Raw genomic sequence first — 22,179 nt, 5'->3', positions numbered from 1 at the left:
CGCAGCACTTAGAAACTGATGTGCCTTGGCGCTGCGCGTCTCGTCCTGACGGGGCTCCTTTTGGAAATGGGGAGTAAGGGGACTTTGAAGTAGGCGGGGTCCTTCTGAAAAGGAGCCCCGTCGGGACGAGCCGTGCGGCGGTGAGGTGTGTCAATTTTGAAGTGCTGTGGCCGCCCGCATGCTAATGAAGCACTGAATATGCATTTCAGCGCTTCATTAGTAAACTTTGAAATGGCCATTTGCGTGGCCATTTCGAAGTTTGGGGCTAGTGTAGACATAGCCCTTGACACTTGTGTATTAGAACATGGGTTCTTTTTAAAAACAGTAAGCAAAGAGGGGTGGCTTTTTAAAAATAATGAAAATTGGCTCTTATTGCCCTGCAGCAAATTGGGTTTTGACCCTCTCTCTCCCCTCATCCCTTCAACAACAAACCACTTGATTCACTCCAATACAGAGCCTTTCCCGTGTGGCTATTGAAGCACTTTATAAACTGAGACCTAAGCATGTAGGGAAGTAAGTTTCATATTCGACTAACAGTAAGGCAAAGTCTGATGTGCCCATGCAGGGGAGTTTAGGTAAATTACTGGAGAGGTTGGGGTGAGGGGCCAGAAACTAAAGCTAAAGACTGGTAGTATCCACTTTAATGTAGTGTAAAATAATCGTCTAACTACTTAACTGAGTGAAAGCAGTGGGAGAGGGCCTTTCATGCCGTACTGTTCAAAAATGTTACTAAGTGAAGCACCAGTAACACACAAGTGTGGGGGGTTTTGTAATCCACTCTTTTCCTGGGTTCCTTCTTTAATATGATTGTAAGCAAGTTTGATGTGAGTTTAATCTTCAACCTGTTTTAATAAGATTTGACCATACTGGTGCAAGGTGTCATATGAGCCACTTTACCCAAAATGAACATGGATAATCATTTCATGGCAGGGAAAAAAAAAGATTACATCTCACTCCATAAATCACACCCTCCCTAATTCAGGAGTTGGTCCTATTAATGTAATTAGGACTACGAGAGTCAGGTAGTAGTCAGTGTGAAAGAGGGAAGCAAAAATCTAAATCAGCTTGATGTTAAAAAAAAAAAAACTATCAATTACAGAAACTCACCAGCTTGCCATCAATAGGGACAATATTCTGCATAAAGTACATCAGTATTACTTGTGTGTGCTCTTAAATTGCTGTAGCAGTGCTCTTAGTTTTACCAGGGGTCCCCTTACTAAGCAATAAGAACTTTGGCCATCCCTTGAGCAAAATAAGATGGATTTGTTGACTATCACCACAGGTCTAAGTTGTTTCACCTGTGTATGAGAGAGCCAGGAGGACTCAGTTGTAGATTGATGTATGACTTGAATGGTGCATTACGACCAGGTGGCTACTTATTTACAAGGGGCGAACTGCCTGAATGTCATTTTTGGTTTTGCAGTTTTAAGCAACTGGCAGGTGGGGGGGCAAAGCAGATGTCTGGGTGGCTTTTTTGTTGTGCTGCTTAAAAGAAGTAAGTAAATCAGGGACAGTGGAAAAATAATGTGTAAAGCAAACAGAGCTGTGGTGAAGAACTGGCAATATGTGTTGTGAATGTGGGGCTCCTGTGGACCATCTTCTAGCTGCTACAAACACAGGAAAATGGATGAACAACTGTATAGGAGATGTGTTGTCTGATGATCAGCACTTGGAATTAGGGTTTGAAGTGTTCTAATCCTGGCTCTGACACTTTCTGTGGCCTTGTTCTAATTTTTCTACCTCAGTTTTCCTGTCTATAAGTGGGAGAATGTATTACCCACTTGGTGCCCCTATGTCACAGCAATGTTGTGTGGGTTAACTCCTTAATGTTTGCAAAGGGCTCCAAAAGTGAAGCATACTTGTATACCTAAATAGGTTGGAGTCCCATTCTCTCTTCTGCAGGATATACTCAAACTTCATAAATATTTACAGCCTGCTGTGGTTTTGAAACTACCTAAATGCAAGTTAAAACTGCTTAGGCCTCAGTGATTTTATGCAGCCAAAAAAAGGGGCTTGGGTTCATTTTTTTTTTCTCACTGAAAAAGGAGATTTACTGTCAGCTTAAGGAAGTGGGTAATAGAGATCGGAATAGTAATATCACACACCTATGAGGTCTTTTCCATATGCTGAATTAATTATGCTGATAATTATGCACCAGTTAACTGTAATAATTTCAGTCCTTTGTCTGCTGTGGGTGTGTTTGTTTTGCAGTGATATTTGCATTGTCTCCTTCCAGATGGCTGCCAGCTGGGACTCATCATAGATAAGCCCAGGGAGAGAGAGCAAAGAATAAAGCTCAAGTTGAGGGTTGTTTCTGAGTCTTAGGAAAAGAGTTACATCTGCTGCAAAATTAAATCAGAAATTTTTCAGGGAAGGTTTGTCCTACAGGCTCCCAAAGAGGTAACAGTGAGGGGTTTAATTCTGATTGCAAGGGGGCTTGATTGTTTAGGAGTTACTAGACATTTTGGTACAATACTTCTCTTCTCCTTTTAATATTTCTCAACTGTATAAATTAAGTTGTCACTGACAAAATGATTGTGAGGCAGTCTTTTCTTTATTTCTTGATAACTGTGATAAGAAATCAACCTTAAGTAACTGGCTTTTGAAAATCCTGCTATCCATAAAGTGTATGATGTCTGTTAACTTGGGTTCTATGTGGATAATTATCTACCAGTTTGGTAACTAATCTTAAGTAAGTCTTATGTAAGTAAAAAAACCAGAGGGAATTTCCATGTTCCTTAGGTGAGGCTTTTTCCTGAGAAGTCAAGCTACGTAGCATACTTTCAGCTTGATGACGGTACCTGTGATCTAGCAGAGTATGTATATTTTTACCAACAGTGGTAAGTGATGTTTTAGTACAGAATGGGAGGATGAATTCCCATTCTGTGCCATGAGGAGGCCTTTGAGCTATGGGAAGGAACTGCCTTCTAGACACAAAGCATCTTGCCTTCACAGAAATTAAATTGGTTTTGCATTTGTTTGGAAATCAAAAGTTTTGTGGACAACATCTAATAGGCCTGTTTAAATAATGCATTGGAGAGCACCCATTCTGATGAAACCACATTTGATTTAACAATGTTGAGGGCCCAGTGTGAAGTAAAATGCTGTGCTTTAAAGGAATTGTTCCTAAACAGTTCTACAAATCTCTCACACTTGTTCAAGAAGCTGCAAATGTAAACGGGCTCCTTGCATGGGGACTTGAGCTACTGATCCAGTAAACTATTGACCTCTATGCAGACCTATTTAAATTCAGTAGAGTTCTGCCTCCCAAGCAGCTCGGAGATTTGCCCCTGATTTCCTGGGTGCTCCTAAGCACGTCCAAGTTAAAGGCCAGACCAAAAACTATGGCTTCTAGAAGCCAAGTCTAGGTCTCAGCTACTTTGCTACAGTGCATTCAATCAAGTCACCTAATCTCTGTATCTTCCCTTCTGTTTCTCAGACAGAAATAAGGATGATCTCCTGTCCCTGTGTGGGCACACATCCCTCTTGCTTAATGCAAAGCTTGCATCTAGTTTGTGGTCAGTCCCATATAATGACTTGAGGAGGTGTGTGGGAAAGAGAATTCACTACTTAACAATTATGTTGGCCAACCATCAGACCAGTGAAATTGTTTTATGTGGGAGTATGGTATTGGAGGCAGCTTAAGGAAAGGACATGTAGATAAGGAGAAAAAGAGGTGCTGGTCCTCAGCTCTCCAACGAGATGCCATGATGTGTGACATAAAGCAGCAATATCATGCGCTGAAGGAAATGGAGGAGTGGTGGAGCCAGTCTTTGACCCTTGACTTTCAATCAGTGGCGAGATTGTTGTGAGGTGAAGACAACTGACTTCAGAGACTTGCTAGGAAGGGTGGGGCTCCTGAGAAGGACAATGGCAGGCAAGAGACATGGGAGCTTACCTTCCACTGCCCTCAGTTACACGCTGCTCCCCAGGAGGTTCACACACAGCTGCTTGTCTCCTGCCGCAGAAGGGCTCCTGGGTGACCCTGGGAAAGTCTCTGATTCTCCCTCTAAAATAGGGGTAATGTTGTTAAATTATGTCACTGGGGAACAACACATTGCGCTATAAAATACACTTTTTAAAGTGTAGGCCAAGTCCTAGGGGTGTCTGATGCAGCTTGGGGTAGCTCTGGACAGAGGAGACTGCCCCGGCAGTAGGATGCATAGCTATGTTACCTTTCACTTGGTGTGCAGGGCAGGGACATTATCGGGGTTACATGTAAAATGAGAAGTACTAGAAGAGGTTTGCAGGGGAGAGGGTTTAGCAGAAGCAGCTGCTGTGGAACGAGAACGTGCCCTACGAAGATGATGAAAGAGCAACAACTATGGGGCTTCCAAGCAATGCTGAAGGAGGGGTAGAGTGCGCTAAGCATGACATTTGAGCTCTTTTAGTCACCGCTTCAAACCTAGGCAAAATGGGGTTTGTTCCCCTTCAGGGTAGCCAGACAGCTCCATGCAGTTTGCTGTGAGAGAGATTCTGGCCACGCCTTAAAAGCTGGAGCTTCGTGTTGACGTTGGAGAGTATATATTTTGCAAGAGGAGGAGGTTATTATACAAAACATCCCTTCACTCAGAGAACAAGAAGTCCTGTGGCACCTTTATAGACTAACAAATATGCATTGACAAAGCGGGTCTTTGCCCACGAAAGCTTATGCTCCAAAATATCTGTTAGTCTATAAGGTGCCACAGGACTTCTTGTTGTTCTCGAAGATACAGAATAACACAGCTACCTCTCTGATACTTATGCCCTCACTCAGCCACCCATCTGTGCTGCAGTTGGTTGGTGACCTCCACCCCAGAGGACATGGCCCTGCATTCCAGTGGTGCTTTATGCATATACTTTGGAAAGTGCTGCATGGAAAAATGTTGTAGGAGTTTATGCAGCTTGGACCTGTTGAATCAAGATAGTAGCAGTTTTCTTTAGGATGGGGAACAGGTTTTCCTCTGGTAACAGTGAATGGTCATGATGGTTAGAATAGAATTTGCGCTCATATTCTCAGCGAACAGGACTGATTTTTTTTGGTTAGCAACAAAGGCCCCAAATCTGTACTGTGCAGAAGGTCTGGAAACCAGTCATACCATCCCTCCAGCGAATATCCCCGTCACCAGGCATGTTCCTTGTTCATCCCACCCTTCGCTCACAGTTTTGCACTGCAGCAGATCTGCAGGGGGGCTGTTGTGGGAAGACTGAAATAAGCCTAAGCCCTCTCTGCTCTGCCTCTTCTGGGGTCCTGAACATTCATTCCCTTGGGGACAATAGCAGTCCGGATGGAAGTCAAGCATGTAAAAGGTGGGAAATGTCACATTAAGAATTCTAGTTCTATCTCAGTGCTGCCCTCCTGCATTATATTTCGGAAGGGTGTCAAGAGGTAGTTAAACTATTTTATTCACTTAATACAAGTGATTAAAGGACACTTGTAGAGCTTTCTCACTAACCTTGCACGCACACAGGACAATGCTCATTTCAGACCTCAGTGCTAACTGGGAGGTTATGAGCCAAGCTGAAAGGAAACTGTTGTTTTAATGGCAGGATGGGTGAGCTTCAGAAAGCAAGCAATCACCTCTGTTCCCCCTACCCCCAGGAGACTGCTCAAGGGAAAACCCTGTCATAGGAAGCTCTTCTAACCCTTTTTTTTTTTTTTCCTGTGGGCCCTTACCCAGCAAGGGGACATCTGTTGCACTGACACTCATTGAATGCTTTTGAATCTAGCTATATTTTCATAAACTTTGAGTGCCCAGATGTGACAGGGCTGATCAGCTCCTTGGTGATTAGGCTGAGGGCAGGCTCAGGCTCTTGCTGAAAAAGCAGAATTGAACTTCTTTAGGTCTGAGCTCTCCGCAGATGCACAAAACACTTAAATTAGTGCAGACTATGTACTAACGCTCTTCTTTGTGACGCAGTTTAGTTACTAATGGGAGATCAAGATGTCATTACAGAAGTCCCTGCAGCGCTAAAGCGTCTGGCCAAGTATATGGTGCGTGGCTTCTATGGGGTAGAGTACTCGCTGGTCCTTGACATATTGATCCGATACCCCTGTGTGAAGGAAGATGACTTATTGCTGCTACTCAAATACGAACGCAAACAGTTGCGTACTGTCCTCAACACACTGAAAGCAGATAAATTTGTCAAGCTCCGCATGCGAGTTGAAACAGGGCCCAATGGGAAGAGTACGAGACACAATTATTACTACATCAATTACAAAGTGCTGGTGGATGTCGTGAAGTATAAGCTGGATTATGTGCGTCGGAAGATAGAAGCAGATGAGCGGGATTCAACCACCAGGTCCTCCTTTAAGTGTCCATCTTGCTTCAGTACTTACACAGACCTGGAAGTAAATCAGCTCTTTGACATATTCACAGGTATGCCAGTTAGACTTCTCATCCTGCAGGAAATCATTGGCAGCATTAAATGCATCTGCACCTGTGCACATTTTGTTATAAAATTAGGTTGGTAGGATTTTGGTTTTGGACTAATTCCCTTTTTTAAGAAAAAAAAACAATACACACTCCAGAGAACTAGTTGGGCTTATAAAATGAGCTGTGGTAAAGAGGAAGGGCATTCTAAGACAGTCCTGGGATTCAGATTTTAGTTTCAGCTCTGCTTTGGACTTGTTTGACCTTGGTCAGGTGGTTTACCAAGTATCATGTGTTTAATTTCATTGCACGTAAAATACAAGTTGACCATCTTGCTGGCATGTTCTGAGGTTAAATAAATAAGTGCAGGAAGATCCTGACACAAGATGCTGGTAGGAACTAATGAAGTATAGTATTTCAGATGGTTTGAACAAACATTAAATTACCTCAGTACCAGAAGGGGAGGTATAAGCATCTCCCTTCCACAGACAGGACAATAGAGAGGTTGTCTTCCCAAAGCCACATACTTACTCTGGCCCTTAAACAAGGGGAGGAAGGGGGGGGCGGGGTTTAAAGGCTATGGAGCTCTGGCTACGTGGCTCTTAGGGGGGTCCCTTGCAGCATGCTCCAGGCAGGAATGGGGTGCAGTACAGTCTGGAAAAGAGGGCTAGCTGCCCTCAGTCATGCCCCTTTTGGGAATGTGGAGCTGGCTTGCTCCCTTGCACCCTCCTTGTCCCACAGGCATGGCATAGCTGTTTGCTTCCTTGCACGTTCCAAGTCAGGGACTAAGCTGGTAACAGAGTTCAGGACTTTCTGCCTCCTCTTCAAGGCAACTGAACCAGAAGTCCAAAGAATCTGGAAAATCAACAAGGCATTGGGAGGTGTGCTGTAATCTGACACCTACACTATAAACTTCTCGTTAGCTAGTAAAGGTGAATGAACAAGGGGAAAAAAATGAACAAAGCTTGATTTTTGTTTGTGTTCTTTAAAAGAATTGAAAGTTTACAGGGCTGTTCCCTTCTGGGCTTGTAAACTGAGCAAATTTGATCTCTAATCATTGAAACAATAAATAGCAAAGCTGAACCTAGTGACAATTTTACAGAACAGTTTTTCAGAGCCCCACTATCCACTTCAAACAGGTTGCATGAAGTACAAGCTTTCACTGCAGGACTCCACTAAAAATTGCACCCTTTGTTAAAATGGTAGTGTCCTTTTAAATGCATTAAATCTGCCTGAGAATTTTTCTCTTGCTCCACGTTACATCCAAGATGTGTGTGACTGAGATTAGAGAGAAGACCTTGACTATACAGAAATTGTTGCCAGTTGCACAGCTTACCTCTTTGGTAGTCCATGTGGCTCTTTCACGTAGCGGTGTGTGAAAATCAAAGGCAAATGTTATTGTAAAAACCTTCATATGTTTACCCAGGATTTAATATTTCTGGAAACTAAGACTTCAAGTTCAGCAAGAAGTCCTGTGGCACCTTATAGACTAACCGATATTTTGGAGCATAAGCTTTCATGGGTGAAGACCTGCCTCGTCAGAAAAAGCAGGTTTTCGCCCATGAAACCTTATGCTCCAAAATGTTGGTTAGCCTATAAGGTGCCACAAGACTTGTTGTTTTTGAAGATAGATGTCAAGTTGGTTTGTGGGTTTTTCTGGGTCCCTTCAACCAGCATAAACAGTTGTGGTATGAAATGGAGTTGAATATTTTTCAAAAATGTCATTTATTTGGGTAGCAGATTACTTGGCAAAGATCGACTGAGCTTATTTTGCACCTTTTAGTAACATACAAATTTCCAACTGGGGTACTGTTGCAGAGACCTTCCGTTGCACCTACTGCAATGCTGAAGTTGAGGAGGATGCCTCTGCACTTCCCAAACGAGATGCTCGAACCTTGCTAGCAAAATTTAACGAACAAATTGAGCCCATCTTTGCACTACTGCGCGAGACTGAAGATGTTGTTCTACCGCATGATTTGCTTGAGCCTCAGCCAACGGAAATCCCACAACTATTGGAAAGGTATTGAGAGCTCTTAATGCAGGTTATAAATTATGGAAACAAGATGTTTTCAGGCTCCCTTCTTGCAGGGCAGATCTTAAGCTATGTTTGTAAATCTTTTCTACCATATAAGCGGCCCAAGATGGTGAGGCAAAATCATGTTGGTGAGACTCACAAATAGACTTTCAAAAGTCTGTTAATGCCTCTTTTTTTACAGAAATAATTTTGGCTGATATCTACATCTGAACACTGGCATCTTTTTAGTGTGCCCTCCTGAAAACCACCAGCCTACCCTTTCCACTCTGTATTTGTCTGAGATGTTGCTCTCTCCTTAAAAATAGAATTGACATGATTTGCTAGGTTCTTTCTTCCTTTTGTCCCCCTCTCCCCTCGTTTTCATGCCATTCTCTTCTTTCTTCTGCTTCTCTTCAGCTCCTGAGTCCCTCCACTTACCTGTCTCAACTTCCTTTCCATATTCAAACATACCTTTTTGGGGGTTTTTCCTCTATTTTTTCAAAACCCCATTGGATTCATTGTTGAAGAACCTGCCTCTTCCTACTCCCCTTTGGCCTCCATACCTTAACTAAGTGGCCTCCCACTCTCTTGCCAAGTGGCTTTCACCAACTTCATGGAAATTACTCACCTATGATCCATGAGTAGTTTCTTTGTCACTGATAACGCTGCCCATGACTCACAAATCTGCCTTGTTGTCTGCACTTTCCCCACCGAACTCCTATTACTGAGTTATCAGTCTTGATGTCCCTTGTGATTTGCCTCAACTCCTTTCTTGCACTGCACCCCGTGAAGCACATCTTACTGCTTCCTCTTCTATAATTTCCAAATTCAAGACCCAAAACTACTCATTGTCAGCAGGGTTTGTGAACACTTCCTCCTGGACTACTGCTATTTACTCCTTACTTGCTTTCGAAGTTCTGTCTCCATCCCTATTTATTTCTCTTGCACGCCTGCCTGGCAGCTCCTGTCTCCTGTAAACTTTAGCATCCTTTCACGAAGCCTAGAATGGAGGCTTTCATGATTCCTTGAAACAACTTCCTATTAAGTGCCAAGTTCTACACAGACAAACTAAAATCCTTTGCTAGACAACTGTCTAGTTTCACTGCTCTATTTCTACACTATTTGTCTTGTACTGTGCCTAGACTTCTAGATCACTACTGCTTAATGTATAGAGAGGCCTCTACATTTAGCATAGCTGTAGTATGTCACTCAGCTTCCAATTATTGCATGTGAAATGTGTGAATTTACCTATTGAATGCAACTTTTTTTTTTCTTTTTAAAAAGCAACCCAGTCTTCTAAATCTTTGTATTTCTTTCAATGTTTACTTGGCTATGCCATTATCTTTGACTGTGGGTTGTGTACCCCACCCCCCCGAGGCAATCTGTGGAACTCCTTGCCAGAGCATGTTGAGAAGGCCAGGAGTTGGTTTTTGAAAAAAAGAGCTAAAATCATGGAGGATAGATCCACCAATGGTTATTAGCCAGAATGGGCTGCAATTGGGTCCCTAACCTGTTTGTCAGAACCTGGGACTGTATGACAGGGGATGGATCTCTTCATGACTACCTGTTCTGCTCATTCTCTGGGGCATCCAGTGCTGACCACTGTCAGAAAAAAGGATACTGGTCTAGATGCACATTTTGGCTTGAGGCAGTGTGGCTGTTCCTATGTCTTGTGAAAACCATGATAGTAATCCTGGGGCTACAATTGATCCAAAATGGATTCTAGGAAAAATTATGCAGCTATTAAGGGCTCAGAGCCATATACATTAATCATGCATTGGGGTGGAGATAAAAATCTGTTAAAATAGTGTGGTTGGCCACACAATTATTTTTGTAAATTCCCTTGATTTGTGAGGACTCACAATCACCAGGTGGTGGCAACTCTGTGTGTGTGGGGGGGGGGGGGGGGGGGAGGAAGAGGAGGGAAGCATTTAGGAGAGTAACATCCTACAAGCAAGAATTAAACTTTGCTTCAGCTTTGAACAGAAGGTATGTTCAAGCAGCCTGGACCCCAGCATCCGCCCTGAGAAATGGGCCAACCGGAATTCTTCTATCGGGAATATGTATGTTCAAAACTTGGTCATTGATGTCCAAGATTCTGAGCCAAAGAAGAAAGAGAAGGAAAAGGTGACTAAGGAACATCCTATATGGATGACACACAGTACTGTCCAGGGATCATCTTCAAATGCAACTGACACCCATGTTGGTAAGCAAAATTTGAGACCATAACATTTGAATGTATTTTTAATATGTCCATTTAATTAGAAATGTACTATAATTCTCTCCTCACCCTCAATTAGTGGCTGGTGGATGCTGAATACTTTTAAAAACTGTCCTAATGTAGGTTCCTATATACAGACTTAAGAACCTTGCTCCCAGTATCCTGTTCTGAAAACTCCCCAGTCTTTTAGCAGCCTTAAATTTTAAAATAAGTATTGGAAAGATATATTGTGTGTGTGGCTGGAAGTTGAAACTAGATAAATTCAAGTTGGAACTAAGGGATGTTAAGTCAGGGTAATGAACCATTTGAACATCTTGCCAAGGTATCAGGTGGATTTTTCATCTCAGAAGGCTTTATACTAATATCTCTTAGGCCGTGTCTAAGCTAGCCCCAAACTTTGAAATGGCCATTTCGAAGTTTACTAATGAAGTGCTGAAATACATACTCAGCGCCTCATTAGTATGCGGGCGGCTGCGGCACTTCGAAATTGATGTGGCTCACCGCTGCACGGCTCGTCCTGACGGGGCTCCTTTTTGAAAGGACCCCGCCTACTTTGAAGTCCCCTTATTTCCATCTGCTCACAGGAACAAGGGGACTTCGAAGTAGGTGGGGTCCTTTCAAAAAGGAGCCCCATTGGGACAAGCTGCATGGTGGCGAGCTGCGTCAATTTCGAAGTGCTGCGGCCACCCGCATGCAAATGAGGTGCTGAATATGTATTTCAGCTCTTCATTAGTAAACTTCGAAATGGCCATTTTCAAAGTTTGGGGCTAGTGTAGACATAGCCTTAGACATCCAAAATTAATCAGATCTTATTTGTGATATAAAAAACATAGTTACTATTCCTTTTGGCCTCCAGAATTTCCACACCCTAGTTCTAATTCAGAGTGTTCATATACCCTAAAAACACTTTAAAGTATGATAACTTTCAAAAAGTGCTGAGTAGCTCTCTTTCACAATTGGGCCTTTTTGTACAAGAAGTTTGATACTCCTTACTCACTGGTCAATTACAAAACCAGGGGGCCTCTGCCTCCAATAGCTGATCATGAGGCTTTGACTGTTTTTTTTTATGAGCAAAGATCTGAAGGTTTATAAAAATATTCTGTATGTAATGCCAAGGATGCAGTTTATTAAGATGATGGGTGTTAACTGGAGGGGAAAAAACAAAGTAGGTTAGCTTAATAAAATACCATCTTAATTTCTGAAGAGAGGAAAACTGTGTAACAAAGTGCCAGATGCAGCTTAAATAAGACCGAAATAAAATCGTTTCATTTTTCAAACTGAAATATATGTAGCTGATTTACAGAACTCAGGGTGCCATGTCTTAAACACTGAAACAGGTACACTTAGTACTGGGTGCTAACTACAGGAGGCTCCCATACCATTTTAAAGGTGCTGGAAATATCGCTACTACCAATCTCTCCCCCTTCTCCTTCATATAGCATGCTTATAAACCAGAAACCACTCACTTCTGAAAGATGCCTCAATTCTTTGATTGTAATTGTCAAATTTAAATACAATGAAGAACTATTCAAGGGGGAAAAATTCTGATCTGTTTACGTGTTAATTACTTGTGGCTTATGTGGTGTGCTCCTTTTTTTTTTTTAGGAACAGAAACATCCAAAGAACTGGATCATTCTGTTAAAGAAGAGGTTACCAATAATGAAGTAATAAGGACTCTCCTCATTCATGAATCTAAGTCTTCCTCAGGCCCAGGGCATGCCCCTCTTCTTGCACAAAACAAATTGCATGAGTCAGAAAGTGAAACCAGTGAATCAGAGGAGGAGGCCAAACATGCAAAACCTGTATTAGTTAAAGCAGCAGGAAGTGACTTAGAACAAGATGAACAGGAAACACTGGATCCTACAGTAATGGTGGCTGGACAACCCCACTTGTATAGTGAAATTAGTGACAATCCAGAGCTAGTGTCACTTATGACGGATGAAGAGAGAGATGCTTACATCAAGGCAGGTCAAGAAATGTTCCAGTCTGTCTTTGAGTAAAGACCTGAATTTAAAACAGTTACACTGCACATGTAAATTCAGATGTGCTATGTGAAATTCCTTTTGCTATTTCACATACAAATGTGGAGTTCAGGATATTTGTGAATGGTTGGGTAGTTAACTCTGCTCTTAGAGCTTGCTCTTTGGAGCAAAATTTAAAGCATCAAAGTGAAGATGAAGGTACTTTAAATAGTTTCCATTGTTTCCTGTGTGTAAAACAGTAACTTTTGTTTAACATGCTAAGCATTGTAATGAAAATGTAATGTTAGTTTTGAAGCAGTAATCATCATGTCTGATGAATAAATAAGTTACAAATGGCCTCAACTGTCTGGTAAAATAAATGCCTAAAAGGGTGCTGCTCAGACCTGAAATAGTAAAAGGACCATCTCTCCCTGCCAAGGCAATATTAATTTCCATTTCTTGACAAGTAAGTTACTCCCTGTTTGTACTACTTTAGTGCCCCTGTATCCACCAATTCTTTGAGTAGATGCTTTCAATATGGCAGAGTATTACAGACCAAAGGGCTGTCCCCCACAACGCATCCCTGCTCACAGATTTTGCTTCCCAGAGTTATGATTCTAATTTCAAGCATTAGTATTAATAGCTTGATGGGTAACTTAAATTGTAGCCTCCCCCCATGTTTATAGTCAAATTATTCCATAGAAAGGGGAAAAACTACATTTACTATAGTAAATCAGTTGGGGTGGCAGGAAGACACCCCTCTGCAAACCAGTCCCCCTGCTTAAACCCCACAATGGGGGGCTGCAGGGGGCTCAAGGAGTCACTCAAGCTGAAGAGGGCTAAGGGACCCTGGGTGACTTTGTGGGTGGCTGAGGCATGGTGCCCTGGATAGTAGCACAGGGAGGAACCCCTGACTCTTGTGGCTGGAAGCAGGGTGGGGGAAACTCCACCTCCTGCAGAGGTTAGAAGCCAGGGAGCTGTTCAGCTCTGCCCTTGCTCCCAACCTTGGACCCAGGCCACCACCATAGGTGAGCTGGGTACTGGCTCCTCAGGTAGGCAGTTCTCTGCCCTGCAGCTGCAATGGTTCTCCATTTGACTGACTGGCTTAACCCCATTCTATTGTTTGTATAGCAGGCAGTTAAAAACAAACTACCTGAATGCTGCCTTCACTGTGAAGTTTGTCACTATATACTATTCAGGTTCACTGTTTCAGTAAGTGGCAGTGACTGAAGCACTATCATTACCCCAGAGAATCACACACGCTCTTGACAAACAGAGTAGATTCAGTTGTAAAGATGGAAGTGGCTTATGCCAATTTAGTCACTCCTAGTTCTGCAGAACTACACCAAGGGGGAAAAACTGATTCAGCTAAGCACTGTCAAATGTAGATCAAAGGAACTTCTAAACTTTTTACAACAGTGTAGATGTAAGATAACTGCCAATGAACAATTTCACAGCCATTAAGTGTTTGAAGTGCTAAATCAGTGTTGGCCCTACCCCAATCCTTTAAACTAAGTTTATTTAAAAAAAAATCCAGCATCCCCTCCAAATGGTAATATATTTAACTTTAGGGCTTCTGACTGCCCCAGCAGCTGTATTTTGTAACAGTGGAAAAAATGCTTACATTTAATACTACATCTACTCTACAAGCTAGTCATATGATGCCCAGCTCCAACAGATACTCACTGGCTGAATAGCAGGGCAGCTGCAGTAATAGAGACAGCAGCACAGCTTAACCAGGTTGATATCTATCCATTGTATTCAGGTGTGGTATAGTCAACAAAGTTGAGTCATACCAGTGCCATCATCACAGTAGCTACATTAGTATAGCTCTTACATACTTACACTAGAGTGACAGGCTGGGACTCTCAGACTTGTATTATAGTGCATGTGTAGTAAAAGATGAGAAAATGCTTCAGTCTTCTATATACATCACTATCTGCTTGAGCACATAACAGCACAGGACAGTTACCTTTGCACTGTAGCGTACCAGCTGAAGGGGGAAATTGTTGGGGTTGTGGAAAGCTAGCCTGAGACTAATGGAACAGCTAGTTGTCCTGAGCCAGGAAAACAGTGTGTTTTTGAATGAAGTGCTAATTGCTATAATTAAGCATTTGATACAAAGCCCTTTGTATTGTGCATAAGCAGGATGCCTTTGCAGAGCATCAGCAGACCTGTTTCAGAAATTGTAAAATAAGGGCTCAGTCTTACAGACAAGTTCAACCTTTATTTAAAACTACATTTTAAAGTTACTAAACAAATCACAATAAAAAAATGTGACAAAAAGAACAGCGAGGTTAAGTGTAAATAAAGGATTCAGTTACAGCTGTTTAAACTGCTCTAGGTAGAAGTCAGCATATCTAAAATGCAGTAGTGTCAAAAACTAATTTACATTTTTATACAGATTCAAATCAGTGACGTTTGTGCCAATTTTTTTTATATGCACCGGTATATACGGGGAGCGACAAGGAAGGAATTTCTGGAATTTTCTTCATGTACTTTGAGCTCCAGCCGTTTCTGAAAAAACAAATATGGTATTCAATGTCAAAGAACAAATACTGAACATAGTTAAATAGACAGTAAAATCTGTCATCCCCAGGAAACTAGAGTTGCTGGATAATCAAAGGTGCCAGTGGTCCTGCTCCACTGACCCCTGCTGCCACCAACCCAACAGCATGCCCATTATCCATGTGTTGGATAAGCTTTTACTGTGCCTATTAAGAGGTATAGCTGCTTACAAGTAGTGGTGGGAACATTTTAACAACGAGTCCTTTCTTCACTGGCACTTTGCACACTGTGGCTGCATCTAGATTCAGTCTGGCTGCCAGAAGCATGATGCAAATAAAGGTTCATGAAATTGCAAATGGCTGTGTACTTGCATATTTGCTGCAGAAAACTAGTATAGATGTGGTTCTGCCAGCAAACACCCACCTCCTGTCACCAGCCCCTTATCTCTGGAGGGGCAGGGGGAAATCAGGGATAAGTGTCTGATGAGAGAGGGGGTTTTTGCCAGCAGAACCATGTATCCAGTGCCTGTTTTCTGCTCTGAACATGCAAATGAGCTGTCATTTGCAATTTTGTGAACCCTTATTTGCATCATGGTGCCAGCAGCCTGAGTGAATCTAGACACAGCCTTTTAGTTGAATTGGTGCACCTCATCACCATGTGGGCATTTTTATTTCAGATAAAGATCACCAGTTACCAAATTTAAGGAAAACTGAAAGAGGATACTCAACCCAAAATAAGTATCAAAAGAAAAGGGCTCCCTCAATTTAGCAAGAGTGGTTTAGAAACCAATTAATTCAGTGCAACTTGTTTGTAGACCAGCACTTGGTGCCATTACATGAATATTAACATTCAGAAAATAAAACTGCTTTACAAGTCTTGCTCCAATAGCATACAGTTAAATACCAAGATTTTATAATGGATGAAATATCAGTTACTGCTACCATTATACTAGCACCTTTTATTCTGATGAGAACTGAAACTAAGGATATAGACTCCAGGTTTTAGTATAACACTTAAGACAAAGCTGAAGTTTATTTTTTCCCCTATAAAGTTCATTTTGAAAAAAATTTATTTAAATGCATGACAAAATTAAAAGAATGAACTTGTGTCAGTTAGCTCAGTGGTCTAGGGGAGTGTACTTTAATTTTTTACATTTAGACTGCAATATGAAACATTTTAAATCAGAAAGGAAACCAGAAAACCTCAGTTTATTTAAAACCCATAATCAGCAAGGTATACCCATTCTTTGAAAATACCACTTTTGTTTTTGAAACTTACATCTTATCTTGAACAGACGAAAGGGGAGTTCAACCTCCTTTCCTTGAATTTACCTCTCTTAGGTATCTGAATTAAATGTCCAAAAATGCCATCAAGAGATTTCTGGTTACATGAGACTTGGAGAAATGATTTCTTTTTTCAAAGTCTACTGTATGTGGAATTTTCCCTTCACCTCTTCTCTTCCCTACTCCTTTTCAAAGTGTAACTACAGTTTACCACCTGCATCTCACCTTCCAGCTGGAGAAGCCAGTGCAGGTTTTAACACTTAATTCATAGGTAAGTGGGGTCAGCCCTGTGAATGGAGTTTTGAATCATATAACAAAAGGGTATTTAACACTAACAGGCTGATGCATAAATCATATCATCAGATCCTTGCTTACCATAAATTCAAACTAAGAAAGGATTGCTTCTTTAGTCACAGTTGAGAAAATCCTGACTGGTAAAAATTACTGGAGCCAGCAGCAATAATCTTTACATCAGTATGAGTTTTGCAGTATGTCATAATGAACACTGACAATCAGAAGATTGAATTTACTTAGCAGTAACACTGAAGGTTTAGACCCTAATAAAGCTTAACTCTCCCAAGAGGATACTTATGAGTTAGGAACTTAGAGTCTCTCACCAGGTTCTTTCAACATTTGAGAATCTCCTACTAATTCTTCACCTTGTATTCCATCCCCATCTAGTATTTCATCAGACAAGGCGTTAGTCTTGGCCTCAGCCACCATTTTCTTCATTAGATCTGCCTTGGGAGTGGATAAAAGTAGTTTCAAATGTGACTTATTCTTATTTCTATTTCTCCCCTCCCCACATGCCTCCAATTACCAAACAAAAGTCTAATTTATGTGATGGGCCACTTCTATATGCAGCAAAATTCAAGTAAAATACCTCTGAATATACTGTGAGTTTAAGGGGCAAGTCTTCAACTTTCACAAAGTCATCTTCATCAGATTTTTGACTTATGTTTCCGGACCCAGCTTCCTATTGACAGAATTTGAAATTTTAAGAAAAAAGTAGGAGTACACGATTCTGTTTACCAGTAGTTAATTAAGTACCAGCACTTACTATATATACACTCTTAAAAGTCAATTAAAAATAAAAGAAAGTGTCTGCATGCTCCATTTAATCTACAAATTGAGTGAGTCCAGAGAAAAGACAACTTTGAAATGACAAATTTTACATAGAAGAATGACAATTTGGAAACTCAAATTATACGTACATATTCATTCAGTAACACAGGTGACTCTGTATCAGGGCTGCCAGTCACCGAGCTTTCTGGGCTTCCTGTCAAAGATTTAGTTTCTAAGCACATTGTTTCTGATGTCTGAATTTCATTTACTAATAATGAAGGGCTTGGCTCTTCTGTTGCTGACACATGAGTAGCAGTAACAGGCTCAGGCGCACTGACTGTTAGAAGCTGCTTATTCTCCAGCTCATCGAGATAATGAGGCAAACTAGCAGGCACCGCTTGTTCATCTAAAAAACACAAAATATTTTAAACCAGACATGGATTTGGATGAAGTAAATGGCTATTTAGTATTCTGTTTAAAAAAAACCCAAAAACTTCATGGCTGTGTCTACACACAAAGCCGCTGTTGACTGAAGTCACTGTCAGAAAGGATTTCCTGTCAAAACTTCTGTCAACAGACTGCGTGTATGCATAAAAGCAGATCAGAAAGCAGATCAAAAGAGCAATCCGCTCCGTCAACATAGAGAAACCAGACTGCCAGGCCCTCTCTAACAGAACATCTGACTGGAAGTTCTGCAAACAGAGCCGCCCAGCGAACTGGAAGTCCCATCTGTTGACAAAAGGGCCCCGGGCATCTACATGGCTGTTTTGTTAACACAACACTATTCAGAGAGGAATTATACCTGAACGGGAAGAGGCACAATGCTACCAGCAGGTGTGCTGGGTTTTGTCAACAAACTGGTGACAGCGCATTTTGCATGTATAAATATGTAGACGCTCCCCAGGTTTTGCTGACAAAAACCCAATTTTGGTGGGAAAAGCCTCTCATATAGATATAGTCCATATGAATAACACAAGCAAGTTACCAGTAGACAGTCTATTTGTCTTTGACATGAATAGAACAAAAATTAATTCTGCCGCTACATTTTAGAAAGCAACAGCCTTGTAAGCCATTCACTGCGAAGTGAACAATCTAAAGACAGCACCTCAAGGTACAGATACCATATATTAAATATCTTCCTGAACTTTATAAGCTAATCAAAGTCAAATGACATTTTGCGCATGCGCACACACACACTTTGAAAGAAAGATACCATGAAGTCAAAATTAACAAGAGATTCATTTATCCCAGTAGGTCATTTTTAATAAAATACCTGCATATAAACAGTAATGTCAAATAATCAGAAAAAAAAATTAAGTCTAGAAATTAACTCCTTTATAAATATAAGACCATAGTAATTCTTAATGTTTCAGAAAGTTAATCAATCAGCAGTTGTTAAGCCACAGCTTTCATAAGCTTGTTAATCTAAAATTCTGAAGTTTACATTAGCTTTTTCAAATCAACCACAAATTTTATATCAAAACAGTACATAAAAAGACAACTTTTTGAACGCTAGGTTAGTATTTTCACAATCATAGAATACTAGGACTGGAGAGGCCATCGAGTCCAGCCCCCTGCCCTAATGGCAGGACCAAGTACTATCTAAACCATCCTTGACAGACATTTATCTAACCTGTTCTTAAAGATCTCCAGCGATGGAGATTCCACTACCTCCCTTGGCAATTTATTCCACTGTCTGACCACCCTGACAGTTAGGAACTTTTTCCTAATGTCCAACCTAAACCTCCCTTGCTGCAGTTTAAGTCCATTGCCTCTTGCTCTAGCCTCAGGAGGCCAAAAAGAACAAGTTTTCTCCCTCCTCATGACATCCTTTTAGATACCTGAAAACCGCTATCATGTCCCCCCTCAATGTTCTCTTTTCCAAATTAAGCAAGCCCAATTCTTTCAGCCTTTCTTCATAAGTCACATTCTCTAGACCTTTAATCATTCTTGTTGCTCTTTTCTGGACCCTCTCTAATTTCTCCATGTTTCTGGAACTGCGGTGCCCACAACTGGACACAATACTCCAGCTGAGGCCTAAACAGCGCAGAGTAGAGCAGAAGAATGATTTCTCGTGTCTTGTTCACAACACACCTGTTAATGCACCCCAGAATCATGTTTGCTTTTTTTGCAACAGCATCACACTGCTGACTCATATTTAGCTTGTGGTCCACTATAACCCCTAGATCCCTTTCTGCTGCAGTCATTCCTAGACAGTCTCTCCCCAGTCTGTATGTACAAGACTGATTGTTCCTTCCCAAGTGGAGCACTTTGCATTTGTCCTTAAACTTCATCCCGTTTACCTCAGACCATTTCTCCAATGTATCCAGATCATTCTGAATTATGACCCTATCCTCCAAAGCAGTTGCAACCCCTCCCAACTTGGTATCATCTGCAAACATAATAAGCATACTTTCTATGCCAATATCTAAATCGTTGATGAAGATCTGAACAGAACCGGTCCTAAAACAGACCCCTGCGGAACCCCACTTGTTATATATTTCTAGCAGGATTGAGAACCATGAAGAACTACTCTCTGAGTATGGTTATCCAGCCAGTTATGCACCCACCTTATAGTAGCCTCATCTAAGTTATATTTGCCTAGTTTTTTTTATAAGAATAACATGCGAGACCATATCAAATGCTTTACTAAAGTCTAGGTATACCACATCTACTGCTTGTCCCCTATCCACAAGGCTAGTTATCCTATCAAAATAATAATGATGGAACTGTATATCATGATTAAGCTATATAGTACTCAGTGTTGGGAAGAAAGATATTGAGAGAGACCTGGGACGCTACTACTGGTAGGGGGATATAACTTAGAACAGACTGGTGCATACAGAAAGAAGCTGACGTGAATTTTGTTAAAGCACAGTTATGACTTGAAGGGAACTGAGTAAATGTACAATATGAGGTCCATGTACTATGTATTTTTAGTCCAGATATGTGATTCCTACATAAAAATTTTAAACAATGAAATATGCAGAATTTTTTTATGTTTTGCATGACTGAAGAACTACAGAATCAAACACAGAGCTGTCAGTCTGTGAGAGGAGCAGCTATCATTACAGGAAACAAAAACTACTGCCAACTGTAATAGAAAAAAAAAATCTACACTAGGGATTAAAGTTGATCCCAGATAAGCAATTCTAGCTCATGCCAACGTTCCTTACTCTACATATCAGCGTGGAGTACCAGGGACAATGGCCAAGCCCAGAGAGATCAATTTTGCCGCTTCTTCACACACGTGGCAAAACTGATCTCCAGAAGATCGATCACAGCTCACACAATAACGATCACAAGTATTTTTAAAGCCCTACATTATTGACAATGAAGGATGAAAATGGCAGGCAGTTAAGATACCGTATCAATCAGTTGATTATGAAAATCAAGCTTTATTTTCCCATTTACTAAAGAATGATCTCCATTAGCTATTACCCAATAGCATGGGTTATTCTCTTTTCTTAATACAAGAGTTATTCAATCAAAACTGTATAAACTGAATAAATGATATCAAAACTGTCTAGAAAGTTCTACCATGGACAAGTGCCTAAACGCAACACTATCAAACTCTGTTATACTGAGGTTTCCCTTTTAAAATGATTTTTTCCCCCCTAATTTAAAATAATTAGATCTCGGCACTTGCAAGAAATCAGTAAAACAATCCAATAAATTCTTACAAGTATAGTCAACTTCTTGCAGAAGGCAAATTCAAGCAACAGTATGATTTTATGCCTATAATTTAAAGCTTTACTTTCACATCTTACCTTTAGCTCTAATAGATTCCTGGTTAGATAAAATCTCACCTTGATTTGGTTTATCAGATTCATCTGGAATCTAAACAGGAAAATTAATGTTTAGACAAGCACTTTTATTAGGGAGAGTTTAGTGGTTCGTTTAGTCTACCCACTCCCTATCCCAAAGTTCCCCCACAGGCATGCTTCTCCCTATAATATAAACCACCAATGCTTTGCCCATATTAGTTTTAAATATTGACTAAGTTCCGCTGTGCTGCTCTTCCACAGGTTAAAGATCTCACTCAAGATGTTTTTACCTGATAGCCTAAGTTTTCCTTTTACCTTATTAGTCCTCATGAGAAACCCAAATTCAAACTGAAAAGCTCCTGTCCTAGCACTTGTAACTGCCTAAATATATTGAATGTTATAACTGACTATCTCTTGAGCATTTTAGCAAAATGAACATATTTTAAAAGGTCTTTCTAAATCAATCCTTTCAATCCTTCACTCACTGTAAATTAAGAAAGCAATCTGCATAAAAAAATCACACTCATTCAAGAGTTTCTAAGGAAGAATGAAGTAGTTCAAGAGCTACTAAATACTGAAATTTTATTGTGAAATCTATAGGTTGGTGAATAATCAGTAGGTGTACTGGTCTTTTAAAAAATGCTAGAAGTGATCTTTGAAATTACAGACTTGTAATTTTATTCTTAAACTGGATCAAAAAAATAGAAAGCACGTATTGACCCACAAGACAACAACAGAATGGCTTCTGCAAAGGCAAAACGAGCTTTTGCAGTCTACTACAAATTTAGAGACCTTATCAATAAAACAAAACAATCAAGAAAGAACTATCACTAGACATGCTGGACAATGTATCTGCACTTCCAAGACTTCTTCGATAATTGTCTTAATAGCTCTATGTCCTTGTCATAAACACTATCACAGTTGGAAACAGTTGCAGTTTTCTTTTAGAAAATTGAGTAGTAAGGATATGGTCAAATCTTTAAGATACTTTAAGATACTATATTACA

At 40.7% G+C, this 22,179-nt stretch overlaps 2 protein-coding genes across 13 annotated transcripts in view; one reads left to right on the top strand and one right to left on the bottom strand.

Annotated features, from left to right (window-relative positions):
• The first annotated feature begins 5,911 nt into the window (after positions 1-5,911).
• LOC142012042 (general transcription factor IIE subunit 1-like) lies at positions 5,912-12,863 on the top strand. The gene is made up of 4 exons (XM_074991830.1): positions 5,912-6,359; positions 8,172-8,373; positions 10,344-10,573; positions 12,194-12,863. Exons 1-4 carry the CDS (start codon positions 5,912-5,914, stop codon positions 12,586-12,588), a joined length of 1,275 nt encoding a protein of 424 aa, XP_074847931.1. The 3' UTR covers positions 12,589-12,863.
• A 1,893-nt stretch (positions 12,864-14,756) lies between these two features.
• PCM1 (pericentriolar material 1) overlaps positions 14,757-22,179 on the bottom strand; it is an 81,621-nt gene continuing 74,198 nt past the window's right edge. For 11 of the 12 annotated variants that reach the window (XM_074992871.1, XM_074992870.1, XM_074992868.1 and 8 more), the window contains 5 exons: positions 21,176-21,245; positions 17,555-17,811; positions 17,224-17,316; positions 16,958-17,081; positions 14,757-15,066 (listed from right to left, as the gene is read on the bottom strand). In XM_074992871.1, coding sequence (XP_074848972.1) covers positions 15,041-15,066; positions 16,958-17,081; positions 17,224-17,316; positions 17,555-17,811; positions 21,176-21,245 — 570 coding nt within the window. In that variant the 3' untranslated portion in view covers positions 14,757-15,040. The remainder of the gene's footprint in view (positions 15,067-16,957; positions 17,082-17,223; positions 17,317-17,554; positions 17,812-21,175; positions 21,246-22,179) is intronic. The other variant, XM_074992872.1, reaches the window with a different exon arrangement.

Source organism: Carettochelys insculpta, chromosome 4 (assembly GCF_033958435.1).
Source record: "Carettochelys insculpta isolate YL-2023 chromosome 4, ASM3395843v1, whole genome shotgun sequence".
Lineage (NCBI taxonomy): Eukaryota > Metazoa > Chordata > Testudines > Carettochelyidae > Carettochelys > Carettochelys insculpta.
The sequence above is the reverse complement of the archived record's forward strand: the minus strand, read 5'-3'. Positions and strand labels throughout refer to the sequence as shown.

Excerpts from the sequence above, each read along its gene's own strand:
- LOC142012042 (XM_074991830.1), top strand. The coding sequence starts at position 5,912 with ATGGGAGATCAAGATGTCATTACAGAAGTCCCTGCAGCGCTAAAGCGT. Across the intron at positions 6,360-8,171 it reads GCTCTTTGACATATTCACAG|AGACCTTCCGTTGCACCTAC; the intron begins GTATGCCAGTTA and ends GTACTGTTGCAG. Across the intron at positions 10,574-12,193 it reads TGCAACTGACACCCATGTTG|GAACAGAAACATCCAAAGAA; the intron begins GTAAGCAAAATT and ends TTTTTTTTTTAG.